The sequence below is a fragment of the Acartia tonsa genome, chromosome 10 (genome assembly GCF_053477335.1).
Source record: "Acartia tonsa isolate MP-2025a chromosome 10, ASM5347733v1, whole genome shotgun sequence".
Taxonomy (NCBI): Eukaryota; Metazoa; Arthropoda; class Copepoda; order Calanoida; family Acartiidae; genus Acartia; species Acartia tonsa.
Window position 1 is genome coordinate 42,114,055 of NC_137269.1, and position 16,434 is coordinate 42,130,488.

General features: G+C 31.6%; 1 protein-coding gene across 6 annotated transcripts; it reads right to left on the reverse strand.

The window, feature by feature from the left end:
- Positions 1-285: 285 nt before the first annotated feature.
- On the reverse strand, positions 286-16,018 carry LOC145330076 (uncharacterized). Of its 6 annotated transcripts, none has more exons than XR_013883251.1 (9): positions 14,771-16,018; positions 10,391-10,472; positions 9,230-9,411; positions 7,498-7,599; positions 6,524-6,634; positions 5,632-5,749; positions 4,639-4,761; positions 3,103-4,266; positions 286-2,549 (listed from the first exon to the last, which is right to left on the reverse strand). XR_013883251.1 is itself a non-coding variant. In XM_080174636.1 (8 exons), the coding sequence occupies exons 1-8, from the start codon at positions 15,903-15,905 to the stop codon at positions 4,200-4,202; spliced, it is 1,920 nt and encodes a 639-aa protein (XP_080030762.1). In that variant the 5' UTR covers positions 15,906-16,018; the 3' UTR covers positions 286-4,199. The 6 variants fall into 6 exon arrangements, 1 of the variants encoding a protein (XP_080030762.1); XR_013883250.1 differs by having other exon boundaries at positions 286-2,196; positions 2,458-4,266; XR_013883254.1 differs by having other exon boundaries at positions 286-412; positions 711-4,266.
- Positions 16,019-16,434: the final 416 nt, after the last annotated feature.

Here is a 16,434-nt window from a genome sequence, read left to right on the forward strand (position 1 = left end):
AATAATCCTTTAATAATACTGGCTAAAATTGCACATTGACTATACTGTAAAATAACTTGTTATTTTATTAATACAATCGTTGTTCAAAAACACGATTTTATTGTTCACTTAAATTCCCATAATTTTCTTTAACCAAGTAAACCAAACTTTCCTTTAATAAATAACATTTTCCATACAAACATTATAAGGTACATTATTAATGAAATGGTAATTTATATATGTATATATACACAACTTTTAATAAAACTATTAAAATACTAGATAGAATGAATAACACACAGCAGGTTTAGGTTTAAAAGAACTTTTTTTGTTTATAATAACATAGATAATAAAAATAATATATAGATGCATTGCATAGAGTTTTTAGCGAGAGCAAGGACATATATCATATTATTAACACCGTCCGGCGAAGCTATCAAAACATTTTCATATGTCACTATAAGAGAACAAAATAGCATTAAACAAGACTTACTTAAAAGTTTAGAGTCTCTACAAATGCTAAAATAAAGTTATCACCCACCAAGAGAAATGACACTTTTAAATTTAATCAGTTTTGCTTTCAAATAAAGCTGTTTTATAGAAGCACTTATTCAAAGTACACAACTTAAGTACTTAATATCCATAAGAAACAATTTAAAGTGAGTCTTATAAAACGACTAATAAGCCAGTTATTGTGACAAATTGAAATGTATTGTATTGCATAGACGGACAGACAAGGTGTATTGTATAACAATGTTCAACAACATTCATTCACTATATTGTTATACTTATAATAATTATTGGAAAGTTTAGGATTTTTATTATATCAGAGTTCATTTTTGTTTTTAAAAATTAGTACCATAAAGAGAATTCTTATATTATTGTAAAATTTAAGTTTTTCTGCAAATATTTGCTTAACTTTACCATTATATATTTATTTTTAAGAATGCATGTAATAGGAGCAATTAAAAGGTTATTTGAGTAATTTATGTTTGCAATAGAAAGAGCTTAACATTTATGTATCAAAGAATGTTGAATTTTAAATATAATATATGTTTATATATCATAATAATACAGCCTTCAAAGTATAGAAAAATACTTATTTGTTATCTTTTATTTGCTAAGGAAAATAGTTTTAAATTTTATAAGAATTTACAATGTTAAATTAACATTTCTTTAAAAAATAAGTTCATTACAGTTTGTAAAGCTAATTCTATAATTAAAATCTTGAAAATAAAATTACTGTCATGAAAAGAAAGTAATATATGTCTAATAATATATGTACAACATATTATTGATATAACTTATGACTCAGTCATTTTGAATTTTCAAAAAGACTTTAAAAATATCACAACTTATTTCAATTCTAAATTATAATAAACAACAAATATAAATGTTGTTTTACAAACATTTGAGTTTAATAATTCATAAAGTACTAAAAATAAGTACATTTCAATATAATTAATAATTCTACATGGACGAAATCAGATAGTTTTTTTAAAAGTTTGTTGTTACACTAACAGGACAAAAAAATGAATTTATTCACATGAATTAAAACAATTGAATCTCTTATCTTCAGTTTAAAATCTAGCCGAGTTTTATTTATACAAATTCAAAGAATCAAATATCACACAACTACTGCATATCTAAATTCATCAGAAAAATATTACATATTCTGAATTTTTAATTTGTGTATTTTTTAAACTTTTACATTTAGTGTCATGTTCTTTTATAATTAAAAATGAATATTTGTTACTTTTATCTTTTTTTTATTTTCATTATCAAATATTGCAGAGCTCGACAGCCGCTTGTAAGCCTCAAGGAAATAAACCGTTAACAATTAAAAAAAATCAGCTGGAAGTCTATATTTGACTCAAAGGCATTCTCCATATTCAAAATTGTCAAAGCAGCCAATCGGGTTTTAATTTGAGGCTGCCGAGCCCTGATGTATGATTGCAAAGACAATTTATTTTAAAGATATGATTTAAAGAAAATATTTTATTTTAAAAATCTTCTAAATTGAAAGTCTTTGCGTGGATGTTTGAAATTAAATATCTTATTTTGTAGATATGCATAAAATCAGCTGACAAAAATATAAGAGAGAGAAGAAAAAACGTCAGACTGCAAACACACATCTCGTGACGTAAATTGAGATAAAAAGAAATTGTAACATATATCCTTTTTTTGATTATAATTTTGTGCATTACGTACATTAATCTAAAAGTATATTTAAACTAATTTAAAGCTGCATAAAGAACACTTTTCTTGGTATTTATTAAAAAAACATTAAAGCATTTTTTTAAGAACATGATATGGAAAATGAAAATTTTAATTAATATTTGATGGGGTAAAAAAGCGGTAAGTATACTATTTTTAATAATTCTAATATACCCTTAATAATTTGAAGATCTTAAGTTCGTAGGTAAAGTTTCAAGAACAGAATTTGTCAGCAAAAAAGTAAATAAAATATACTTGTACATAAATTGCTAACTATATAGGTTGTATCATATGTTGATTTTCTTTCAAAGCCATTGCTTGTCAAAGGAAGATTAAGGACAATTTTGTTCTTTCTTTTGTTGCAAATGTAGAAGAGTTATTTATCGCATCGTATTATAGACAGCTTTCCACGGATATAAAAATAAGATTAAAACGAGTTTTGTTACACCAGAGAGGCCAAGGGTAACAAAACTGGTATTTCTTAATGTTTTTTATTTTAATATTCATGGAAAATTGTCTGCAATAAAATGCTATACATGACTTTTCAATAAACCGGTAAGAACCGGTTCTAATCAAGCGGATTTGAATCGGTTTCGAAGCTGTGCTGGAAATTATATTGTTTATCCAATGAAGCATTAAGAATACTGGTGAGAACCAGACCTTTGCTAAAAACCAGACATTTAGTGAAATCTTCGGTTGCACTTCATATATTTTTATTATGGTTTGAATTAACTTTAATCAACAAAAATGACATTTTCCACGAAAAAAAAAGTGTACAGAAAGTCAAAAAGAATGACGTTTTACAGCAGACAAACAATCTACACGTTTCTTTAAGCGAATTGATAGCCGCTTTAAAAAAAATGGCGGCTACAAGACAGCTGCCTAGCCATTTAAAAAAAACTCTACATTTGCAATGAAGAAAGAACGACAACTATTACATGCAATTGTACAACAAATATAATTATTAGGTTTACATTATTAATAATTATCAAAGTCTATTTCTATATTCATGTTTAGGACTATAAAGAAAAAGACAACGAGAGGACGATAAAATATATTTTATTTTATGTTTAATCAAAATGATAAAGTCTTTAAAAAGTTTTTTTTTTGTCTTAGTTAAAATCTTTCTTGGAGAATCTTGAATACTGAATGTTTGGACAGCTAATATTGCAAGGTCTCGAAACCGATACTTTTCAGGTTGTTAATTAAAAATTAATGCCAACAATTTAAGTCTTTAGTCTTAACTTAAAATCAAGGTAACAATAATTTATATTTAAGTATATCTTAATGTACATAAAAATCTCATAAATTATCACTTTCTGATGATTCGTAACAAATAATAATAAAATCCATCTCTGATTATAAAACTAAATATTCGTTTTCATTAATTTACACAAATACAAATTTACAACCCATCCTTTGATAAAAATATAATTAACAACAAACAAATAAATGTATTATATATATATCTGTCCTTTTTTTAAAAAATAATCAACAATTAAAATGAAACCAGAACTGCAAGGAATGTCTACGACTACACTTGCTACGCGGGGCAAGGGGGAAGGCATCTATCAAGGGGACAATTTGGCTTTTATAAGCTCAAAACAAAATCAAGTGACAAAGCCCATGAAAAAAAAAACTATGTATGAACTGTAAATTTTCATACTTGGTGATGTAATGTATAATAAGATGAGATAAAGGTACTGGATAACTATATATGTATGGATGTATTACTCTATACAGTTTATTACATTATCAAATATGTTACAATTGCTAGTTTTATTGGGTAGACTTGGTTATGATTTGATGAATGTAGATAAAATGATCATTTTAGGGCTTTGAGTACAATACCTTCCTTGCCAGTAAAACAAAAATAATAAATTCTCTTTAATATTTAGGTCAAATACAGTTTCATGATAAAATCAAAACATGTATCTATCTAGCTTTCTTTCTTCTTATTATTTCTCTTTGACATTTCTTTGTTTTAATATGCAACTGAAGAATTACAACCCGCCGTTTACGGCATCAAAATCGCCGGCCAATTCACCGCTGCCTCCACCGTTTGCAGACCTACGTTTTTAAAAGATATGAGAATAAGTAAATATGCTAATGGACATAAGACAATTCTTATGGAAAAAAAAACCTTTTTCTGTCTTTAAGGTCATGGATTTTTTGTGTTGGGGGGTGGGGGGGGGGAATATCCGGATCATGGAAAGTAGCGGGTTTTGTCGTATTTTCACCCCCTTTCTCCTATTTCTAGATCCTAGAAGGGGGCTCTTACCATGCGACGCCTATTTCCTAACCCTGTGGGTCAAACATTAACATTTACCTAACATAAAATAACCCATCAAAAGCTTCTGTAATAATACGACGAAATTAGCTACTTCGTTTTCTTTCCAAGAACCAAATATATATTCTTTTTACTTATCCGCATATCCTTGCCTTTGTTGAAGCCGCCGATCCCTCCAGTTGCGGTACAGCCGTCGGAGACAGCGTTTAGCAGGAGATGGTAACGGGAAGGAGTAGCGACGTGGTAGGGGTCCAGGAATGTTTTTCTCAAACCATCTGAAGAAAAAATAATATTAGTTCTCGTGAAAACCTGTGTAATTTATAAACCCCCCTTTATGAAAATAAAATATTCCGAGAAACAAATCTTTAAAGTCCTGATTAAAACAGTTTATATCATCCAAATTGACGAAAGGACACGACAAAAAAAAAACATTGAAGTTTCAGATCTCTTAAAATTTCCGATAAAACATTAAAATCATTTAATTAGTATAATAATCTAGAAACAGTAAAGTACTTTTACTTAATCTTTCAAGAATACTTATCTATTAATATTTTTAATATATAAACAAGAATGACAAAATCCATAAAAGCAATGTTATAAAATAAGAAGGAATGACAAACGAACAATAATTCTTGTCGAGTCAGAAATTGTCAGAACTTAATAAGCAGGACACAATTATAGACGGACTGACACTAATTATAGAAAAGCTTCGCCTTAAAAAAAAAGTAGTAATTTAATATATCTAGAGTAGCAAATTGATAGTGAATATACTATATGGCTTTACCACAGAAAAAGAAGTCGTAGTAAAATATTTGCTAACAAGAATTAAAATTTTTATAGGTATTCAGATTCCACATTAGTCTTAACATTAATTGAGCGAAGCTTTTCTATTATTAGGGTTGGTCCGTGTGTCCGTCCGTAAAGATAAATCTTATTTTAACATGAATTTGGGCATGTTAGAGCTGCTCTTTCGTTGTAAAACTCTAGGCATGATTATTCCTATATCTGATAGGTATGATTTAGAAAGCGAAGCAACTCTTTGATCGTTACAAAAAACGTCCGTATGTACATATTTCATATGATTAATCATTTAATTCACTCGATTTTTGGAAATATAGATTCCTAGGACATTAATGTTAATTTACCTGAAAATTAGCCACCACCACATTTGATCGAGGAAATTGTGTCTGCCCCGCTGTTTCAGGCTTGATGTGTTTGCCATGGTGTGGTAGATGTACCACATTCGAGTAGTAATATAGTAACCTAAAAATGGAATAAAATTAGTTTTCATAAAATATAAATGAAAAAACTACCCCACATATATACACATACAAAATGACTCTTTAGTCCAACTTTTAGTAGTTTTATTGAAACCGATTAATAACCGGTGAATCAGATCCGGTTCTTAGCCGTACTAAAAAAAGGTATAGCATCGTATTACAGACAATTTTCTACGAATTTAAATTGAAAATCATAATGTTAATAACAGCTTTGTTAGCCAGACATTTCGGCCCCTCGGGGCTAACAAGACTGGTTATCATCATACATTTTATTCATTTTTATATCCACGGAAAGCTGTATATAATACGATGCGATAGACAAATATTCCCTTATTTTAACTATACTTACTACCTAACTAATACTTTTACATACGATAATTGTTTTGGCTTTTAATAGCATAATAATAATAATGAGCCCAATACAAAATCTAAAATAGTGGTAAACTACGAAAACATTACACCATTCTTTACAAACATTTACAATAGATAAAGAGACAAGAGCATTACCGAATGACCTGTGAAAATTACGTATAGAGTAGCTTCACTACTACTTACTATCATATAATATAAAGTAGTAAGTTTTTGTCTGAAGCTAAATATCTCGAAAACTGCTGGTCCGAATTGGTTCTTCTTTAAAGGATATCTCTATAAATGTCTTCGATTGTTTTTTTTGCTATTTTTCTGAATACAACACCCCCCCCCCCCCCCACCCTAGAGACTAGGGGCGAAGCAACTAGTAATTAGAAAAGAAACTTACCAATAAGGCAGTCAATACTATAGTGGCCTCTAGCGATCAGAAGCATAATTACTCCTCCCACACTTGTAAAGAAGGATATCCAGTGCAGCAAGAAAAATCTCCGTGGCGAATATTCCTGTTTTTTTATTTAATGTTGATAATATTGTTAAAAGCGAAGATTTTCTGTAATTGAGGTCGGTCCAAACGTATTTTTGTGCTGGGATCTAAAGGAATAAGACAGTAGACGATAAATTGATGTACAGTCCTAATGATGATACAAAAATTACCCTCCTGTATATTATAATTAGTGGTTGAAACGTTAGGACACTCAATTTGTTGAACCAACCAATATTGTTCTCCATTAAAATCCAAGAAATAGAAATCGCTTATTCAACGGTTCAACCCTATGATTCAGAAACCAACTTCCTTTTAACGAAGACAAAATTAATTATTTCTACAAATGACTAATTAAGCAAATAGAGCACGTACTTTTTGTTATAAAACATCATCAAATATTTATACTATTTAATTTTTTTGTTGACATATCAACATATTGTCAAAGTAAATAATATTAACAAGCTGACGAATCAATAAGAAGCTAACAATAACTTTTTTATGTAATTTTCGTTAGAACAGGCTTTGTTAAAATAAGCTCGTGACAACCCCCCCCCCCCCCCTTTCAGTTAATTGCCGAACGTAAAGTCAATCATTTATTTAAAAATGAGAAATTCTTACTCCTAAATTAAATAACGTAAAAAAGCTACTTACAAAACACGCTTTTCCAAAAAAAAAAAATTTATGGTGCACTTACAGTTTGAGTTATATTAGGACAAAGGAAAGTGTCATGTGTGACGTCATAAAAAATAAGTCTATAATATATCTTTTTTAGGGATTCACTTTCATCTCTCCCTTTTAGATATATTTTTATGACGTCACACGTGACACTTTTTGCTGTCCCGTTTATTTGGCGATATGTATTATAGTATTATCTGCACATTCCTTGATGACCAGGTATCCCATGGTTAGAACCATAGTGTGTCCAGAAAATATATAATCTCCACAGTAAATGTGTTTTCCGTTGATGGATAGCCCCATGCCTGAAAAATAAAATTAATATTACGGTTTCAGATCCAAACTATCTATGTATTTCTGCGGGATTCAACCCGGTTTTAAGTCGTTTACATAAATACTAGGTACATAAAGAAAAAGTATTTTAAAAAGGTTATTTATATTAATGGTAAATGTTGAAACTATATGCCAATTTTTCAATAGGCATTAAAATACAGCTATCTATAGAAATAAGACAATGGCCGATAAATTGATGTACATTAGCCTATCCCGGATTTGAAAAATTTTGTTAAAATTTTTGCCCCCAGCCATAATATAGTTGATTTATGCAAAATATTGACCCATGCAAAATATTTTTTCTGTAATGCAAAAATTGCATGGTACAAGCACTGCAAAGTTTTTAAAATTTGCAAAAAAGACCTGTTTTTAAAGCTCTTGTACCATCTCAATTTTAAAGATTTTTAAAAAATTTCAATTCTAGTGTGTCTATATAAACCTGAAATTTACCAAAAAAAATGGGGGCAGTCTCAATTCTAACATATAATGGATGAAGGTGTAGCAAGTAATTTTCCAAAGTAAAAATTGCCAGATTTCATACATAAATAATGGGGTTGGGCTGGAATCGATAGATACAGATATCCGGCTGATTCATAATTCTGGATATCAAGTATTTAGGGTTATATTGACACACTAGAATTGAAATTTCATAAAAATCTTTAAAATTGAGATGAAACAAAAGCTTTAAAAACGGTATTTTTGGAGATTTTAAAGATTTTTATGAAATTTCAATTCTAGTGTGTCAATATAACCCTAAATACTTGATATCCAGAATTATAGATCAGCCGGATATCTGTATCCATCCAATCCGGCCTAACCCTATTATTTGTGTATGAAATCTGGCAATTTTTACTTTGAAAGATTACTTGCTACACCTTTGTCCTTCAAATACAAACTTTTTAAAATCTCCAAAAATACCGTTTTTAAAGCTTTTGTTTCATCTCAATTTTAAAGATTTTTATGAAATTTCAATTCTAGTGTGTCAATATAAACCTAAATACTTGATATCCAGAATTATAGATCAGCCGGATATCTGTATCCATCCAATCCGGCCTAACCCTATTATTTGTGTATGAAATCTGGCAATTTTTACTTTGAAAGATTACTTGCTACACCTTTGTCCTTCATATGTTAGAATTGAGACTGCCCCCATTTTTTTTGGTAAATTTCAGGTTTATTTTGACACACTAGAATTGAAATTTTTTAAAAATCTTTAAAATTGAGATGGTACAAGAGCTTTAAAAACAGGTCTTTTTGCAAATTTGAAAAATTTTGCAGTGTTTTGTACCATCGCAATTTTTGCATTACAGAAAAAATATTTTGCATGGGTCATTATTTTGCATAAATCAACCATATTATGGCTGGGGGCAAAAATTTTAACAAAATTTTTCTAAAACGGGACAGGGTAATGTATATCCCCGATCATAATACGCAAGAAATAGCCCCTTTTGTATTACAATTATTGGTTGAAAAGTTTCGATCAATCAATCAAATTTCAGCAAAATCACCGAAGTTGTTACGAATAATTTTGGGGACTATGTTATAAATGGTCCAATGTCTCCTCCCTCCCTGATTAAAAGTACTAGAAAAAATGCCCTATACCTGACATCAATATGAAGACCCGTTTCACAATGACCCAGGCCGGCAGCGCCGTCGTGTTGTCCAGCTTGGGGTGGCAGGTGTACTTGGGATCCGCCTTGGGTAACACTGTGATGAACATGGTGATGGCGCGGTAGTAGTACAGACAACCAAGCAGGAACCAGATGCGACGCAGAATTATTAATCTGTACGGGATTAAACAATTTTTTTTATAGTGAAAACTGTAATTAAGTTAATTTACCATCCATTTTGAATTTTAAAGATCAAAATTAGTGGTTGAACCGTTGGAACACTTAACTTAATTAACCAATCAAAATTCAATGAAGTCCCCAAAGTTGTTAAGTAAACGAATAAGAAAACGTTATTATAAAACTTTGGGGACTAGTAAAATAAACAGCCCATTGTACTTTATGACATGGTATTTGTATTTTTTTAAATTTTGTATAAAATATTAATCCTTGATCTCAAATAGGATTATCTCTGTAAGTACTTAATAAAAATGATGTAACCAGTAAATTCTAGTAGATAATTTAGTTTCGTTTTTACACATATGGAAAATTTTTATCCTTTCGCTTTCAGTTTGTATTAGTGAGGCTAAGCTACTCTATACTTACGTCTAAAAGTACGCCTATCAGTAGAAATATGAATGTGATATAAATCTAAATATATAACCATGCTTAATTATATTAGGGAGAAAGAGGATGTTTTAAAATCTGTATGCAATATAATGAGATTAATTTACACTGCCCCCCCCCCCCCCACACCCCTAATATTTATTAGTTAATAGTTACCAAAGGCGAAACTTTGAACATAGTAAATGTGGGAAGAATCTTTACTGATTTATATTTTTATTTTCCACTTTATTTATATTTTATGAAGCAATATATTTGCACCAGATTTTCATGTACTCTCATAAAGTGATGCTCGCAGATGGCTAAAAAAACGATATTCCCCATTCACCCCCATTACCAGATCCCCTTCCACTCCTACTGGATTAACGAACTGAAAAATAAATGAGGTCCATATTAGCAAGCTAGAATTGATGACAAATTTTTCTCTGTCAATATATGCACGTATCATATATAATATATCCATTATTGAATGACAGGTCTATGGTATGATGATAAAATATTTCAATTCAGGTACAAATTGTTTAATCTTTTCCTGTGGCTATGCAGCATAACAACAATGACGGCTGTCATAGTTGAAATCATGATTAAGATCTCAGAAACGTCGAGTCCCCATTCTGATAACACAACAAATACACACGTTAAGGAGATTAGTTCTAGGGGCAAAAAGTTGAGATATTTTAATGGATTTTTTGTTTATCATAAAACAGATTATTTTACAAGCTTTTCTTGGGTATTAGCAAGCAATAAAAATTTCAACAAAAAGGCATATTTTTAAGTATTTTACCTCCCTCTCCTCCCTTAAAATCATCCCCTCCCCTCCTTAACTCACTTTCATTGTCTTTGAAAACATAAAAGAAAATATTTTCTAGTATGGCTTCGAAACCGACTAATTTCCGCTGAGTTAGAAACGGTTCACAGCCATACTAAAAAAATCATGTATACCATCGTATTACAAACAATTTTCCACGAATATTATAATTAAAATCATAATATTAATATCCACGAAAAGTTATCAATAATACGATGCGACAAAACATCATTAGGTAAAGTATATTTTTCAATTTTTCAGGGATATACCAATGGAACATACAAAAATAATTTATCTATCTATCCCTTTATCAATGTAGTTATCTTATATCCTTCCTCTTATCATTATTCAAAACATTTGATCATTAAGACATTTGATAATTTTTACTAGCGAAGTAACTCCAAAATATGCTTTTATAAAAACCTTTTGTTTTTCAATACACCGAGAGAAAGTGGGAAAAGGTGACTTCCAGTATGGCTTCAATACCGAATAATATCCGCTGAAATTTTACCGGCTCTCATCCATGCAGAAAAATCATTAGCATCGTATTAAAGACAATTTTTCACGAATATTAAAATAAAAATCATAAAAATAATACCACTTTTGTTATTCCAGGCCTTCGGGTCTGACAAAACTGGATTTAATCTTATTATTTTTCATTTTAATATCAGGGGAAAGCTGTCTTTAATACAATGCTATAAATAACTATTAGAAAATCTTCTCTGTTGTTAAACATTTATATGTCTGTCTTTCTGTCTACTCGACAATCTTTAAACTTGTAGCAACTTGTAGATGTTGCTATCCTTGTTGTAGTCATAATTGAATCATTCGTATTTTCATATGCACAAAAAATAATACTAGTATTGCTTAATAATGTTCAGGGATCTAAAGGGATAAGACAATGGCCGATAAATTGACGTACAACCCCATTATGTAGATTACAAATAGTGGTTGAAATGTTAAGACACTTAACTTCATGAAGCAACCAATCAAAATTTAATAATGTCCCCAGAGTTATATGTTATTCTAAAGCTTTGGGAACTAGTGTAATAAACAGCCCAATGTCCCCTCCCTCCCTGGTAATATTACTAAATAAATCAAGTACATATCAGTAGTTTTAACTAGCTTAAACTTGGCCTTTATATTTTCCTTTGTAAACTTGATTAAAATATTATCAAACTTGTAATCTTTAATTGCGGTTATTATTAAAAAAATTCTTATTATGTCAAGTGAAAGCAAGTTTCTTCTAAAAATTAACATATAGCTGCTATTTTTGACAATATAGCACAATTTAATTTAAAGTCCCTGGCATTAGAAATGAGACTATAAAGATTATAAAAATAAAAAAAGTCTTTTTATTCGGCGCTTGAGCTTAAGATCTTATCTAAATGTACAGTTTTGATGACAGATTATATAAAATACAACCATAAAAAAATATATTCCAAAAAAAAAGAAAACACTCCTTAAATACAGTTTTAAAACAGGTTATTGTATACAGTGCTTTTGACTTAAAAACTTGTAGTGGACACAATAACCCATAAATTTAATGTAACCATTAAAAAAGGACAATTATATATAAAAGAAGACCAGCATAAGTATAACACTTCTAGTAAATTGTTACAAAGTGATCAATCGTGTAATAATTAGTGATGGCAATCCGGTGAATTTTTGGGCCGGATTCGGATTCCGGATTCTTAAAAGAATCCGGAAAAAAAAGTACCGGATTCCTTGCGGATTCCGGATTCTCATTTTTGGCGGATTCCGGATTTGGATTCCGGATTCTTGCAGTATTTTAAAAGGCTTTTAAAAAAATAAATGAAGCATGAAAAGCTGTGAAATGAAAATAAATACTTACAAAAAAACGCAACTTTGGATGCTAGCTACAATTATACCTGTGGTTAAGAAGAAACAATAAAACAATTTTTAGGTATATGTCTGCCACATTTTAAATAAGTTTTGTTGAAAGAAAAAACTCAAGACGCTAATTTTAGCCTAAAATTAAGAATCCGGAATCCGCTATTAAAAAACGGATTCCGGATCCGGATTCGGATTCCAAAATTGGCCCAAAAATTGTGCGGATTCCGGATTCCGGATCCCGGATCCGGATTCCGGATTGCCAACCCTAGTAATAATATTTTTAAGACAAGATCAGTTTTAATGAAAAATATTTTTTGGGGAAATGAAAAAAAATACTACATGTATAGAGTATATACTATCCTTCCATTTAAAGACATACTATCCTTTTATATAAAGTAGAACGCTGTCTGTAGCGAAGGATCTCGCTAACCACTGAACCGATATGGTTTTCCTTTGCAAAGAAGCTTCTTATAGGTCCAGGAAAGGTTTTTAACTATTTTGGTGGATGGTATCTCCACGCTCCCAATAAAAATAACCTCCCACCAAAAAAAGGATTTCTAGAAACTTTTTAAAAACTCTCTTCCCCCTCCAATCTTCAGTGTCCCTAGAGGCTTCTGGGTGCGTTTCTGCTAGTCTAATATAATATATTTTTTTTTCAAAAACTGACAAACTGACATATCCTAGTTGTATAGAAGCTAGGTAAGATACTAAAAATGTGCTGTATTAAAGAAAACATTCCTAAAGCAAAGGCTTCAAACAATAAAGGAGTGCCAAAGTCCATTTTGTAACAATTCAAAGATTTTTAAAATCTTTCATTTCATTTTAAATAGAAGGGTCAAGAAAACGCAACAATTACAGGCCTTTTGTTAAAATTCACAAAAAAATATTTTGTGTGAATGTATTTAATAATAAATAAAAAGTATAGGTATATCAATAATACAAAGTAGTACGATGTCTGTCTGTCCGTCCGTCCGTCTGAAGCTTAAGATCTCGGTAACTACTGAACCGGTTGGATTCTACTCTTCAGGGTATATTTCTATTGGTCCTGTGGTAGTTTTAAGCTATTTTCTTGGGGGGTAGGTTTTGTAGAAGATTTCCTAGGTTCTTTAGGTTTTGTAGAAGATTTCCTTGGTCCTTTAACGAATTTCGCCTTATTTTTTTAATCACCTCTTGGGGAAGAGCCCCTAGAGGCTAGGGGCGAAGTCGCTAGTAAACTATAATATATCCGGGATCTAAAGGGATAAGACAATGGCCAATAAATTGATGTATTTTACTACTCTAATTACCCCTTCTGTAGATGGTTGAAACGTTTGGAAACTCAACTTAATGAACCAATCAAACAAAATTCAATAAAGGTCCCCATAGTTGTTAAGCCAACGAATAGGAAAACATTAATATAACACTTTGAGGGGGTTAGTGTAATAAACAGCCCAGTGTCTCCTCCCTCCCTGATGTTATATATATATATACTCGGGTATACCTAATAAGTTTAATGCATATATTACATGTTTGTAGAAATATTAATTTCCTTGAGTGTCCTACTAGAGTCAACAAAACTATATGTATTATCAGGGAAGATAAGGACATTAACGATTAAGTACACAATCCTTTCATCTCCCAATTTTACCTGCGATCAAAGGTTGACAATTGTGTAATTATCAAAATTACAGAATAGACTAAATTATCTTACATAGCCCTATATCTGCATATTATAACATACAACTTTTCTATTCTCAATATAATTGGTCTGATTTTTGTAATCATTAAAAATTACTTTATGTTTTCCCTTTTTTGGTGACTGTACTTTCAACATTTGTTTTCCATTACTTGACAAATGATTGCATAAAAAAGTGACAAATGAAAAACATTCAAATTGACACATTATAATGATACAAAGAAGTGTAAATGATGTCATTTCTAGATAATCTAGATATCATTCTAAATAAAACGGCAAAATGTAAAATCTTGTTCTATAAATTTGGAAAATTCCTATTCTAAAATAGTTAGGTGGTAACTGGTATAGTTTTAAATGGATGTATGGACTTTCTGGCAACAATAATAGAGTTGCTACGCTTTCTAAATCGGTCCTAACTATTACGGGAATCATCATGCAAAGTATGAAATCGATAGGAAAATTCTAAAATTAATGAGAAGGGCTATCTGTTATGTACCTACTGACCGAACCTAATTGCAGAAAACCATCACATTAACTTAACACAGAATAAAATAAAACGTGTGTATTTTTGCCTGAGTATGTCACATTGTCGAGTATGACATCGGGTAGAGGATCTATCTCGGGGACATGCTCGTGAGTGATCGCCAGTGAGGTCGTGGTCGCCACAAATCCTGTGGCCAGAAAGAAAGCTGCTAGCAAAGTTTTTAGAGGTTCATGGGGAATGTGTTCATTGTTAAAGCCGCCCCCATTTTCATCATCTGTGGATAAAATATCCGATGTTGAGGGAAGGTCAATTTTAACGGGGTCTCCTCTCCCGCCGCCACGGCGGCTACGTTTACCACCGCCAAGACTCGAACCCGAGCCCTTGCCGCCGCCGGAAATGTCATCGCCGTTATGATCGACATCGTCTTCGAGATCTGACAACAGTGGCGCATTTTGATAGCCATCTACCGGTTGGCCCCCACTGTTACCGCTGTTTACGTCCCGCCGGCTACCGGCAAGGGCTGTTCTATTATTGGCGCCAATCACCCGCTCTTCAGGGGTTGCGCAAAAGCTGCCATAATCACTATTGCTGCTGCCGTTCTTAGATTCGTCCGCCACGGGAATGTTCACACCGTCAGCAGTGGAATTTAGCCTACTGCCACCGCCGCCGTTATTACACATATTATTACTATATACAGGAATCACAGTATCACAGCTGTCACGGAACCGAGAGCTCAGGGTGCTGCTACAACCGGTGTGCTCGCCGACAGAGCTACTCAGTGTGCTCCGTCGCTCGCTGTACAACGAGCTGGTGTCACCCATCACGGTCGGGGCGTCAATATACATTACATCACTTGGTATCTTATTAAAGTGTTCATTGCCCAAAATAATATTAGAAGGATCATCACTGCGACCTGCCCCGCTGGTAAACCGGTAATTTGAGGAGCAGCTCGGCGACTTACTACCGTTAACGTTATTATTATTGATATGATGCATATTTAGATGGCTGGTTGATATTTCTGAAGGAATATTTTTCACATTATTACTGCAGTTGGAGCCCCTACTACCACGCCTATTCAAGGAGAAAGTAGGAATAGCAAGAGAATCACTGGCACTTGGTATGTTATTAGAACTGCCACTGGTAGCGGCCGCTAAATTGTCTCTAGAACTGGCGGCTGACAGCATCTCATCGCGAAAATCCTCGAGGCGATTTTCTTCGTCCATTTCTCTGTAGGTGGGGCTCAGGTGGCCCCCGCCCCCAGAATCCACAGAAAGTGTTGTGGTACAAGAAGCCTCGCTGAGAGTATTAGATTCCTATTTCATTCATAGAAATTAAAATGTTTTATAATTTTAAATTGACTTTTATCGTAATAGTATTTTGCAATATACTTGAAAATTGTCATGAACAGTTAATCAACAATGGATATATATATTAATACTTGGATTTTTCACCAGATTACCATTTTCTTTAGTATCTACCAAAGCAAAAAATAAGCAGAGGGCTAAAATAACTATATCCCCCCCCCCCCCATCCCTAAACACACACTAATATATGAACGAACTGACCAATAAGTGATATGCATATTAGCAACCTAAATAGACGACAATTTTTCTCCTATCATAAAATCAACGTATATTCTATATCCATAAAGCCAACTAATGTAATATATTTAATTTGTTGGTTATATAATCTTAAAATAGCACACAAAAATAAAACAATTACAACCTTATATTTAAAGATTACTTTTTAGAA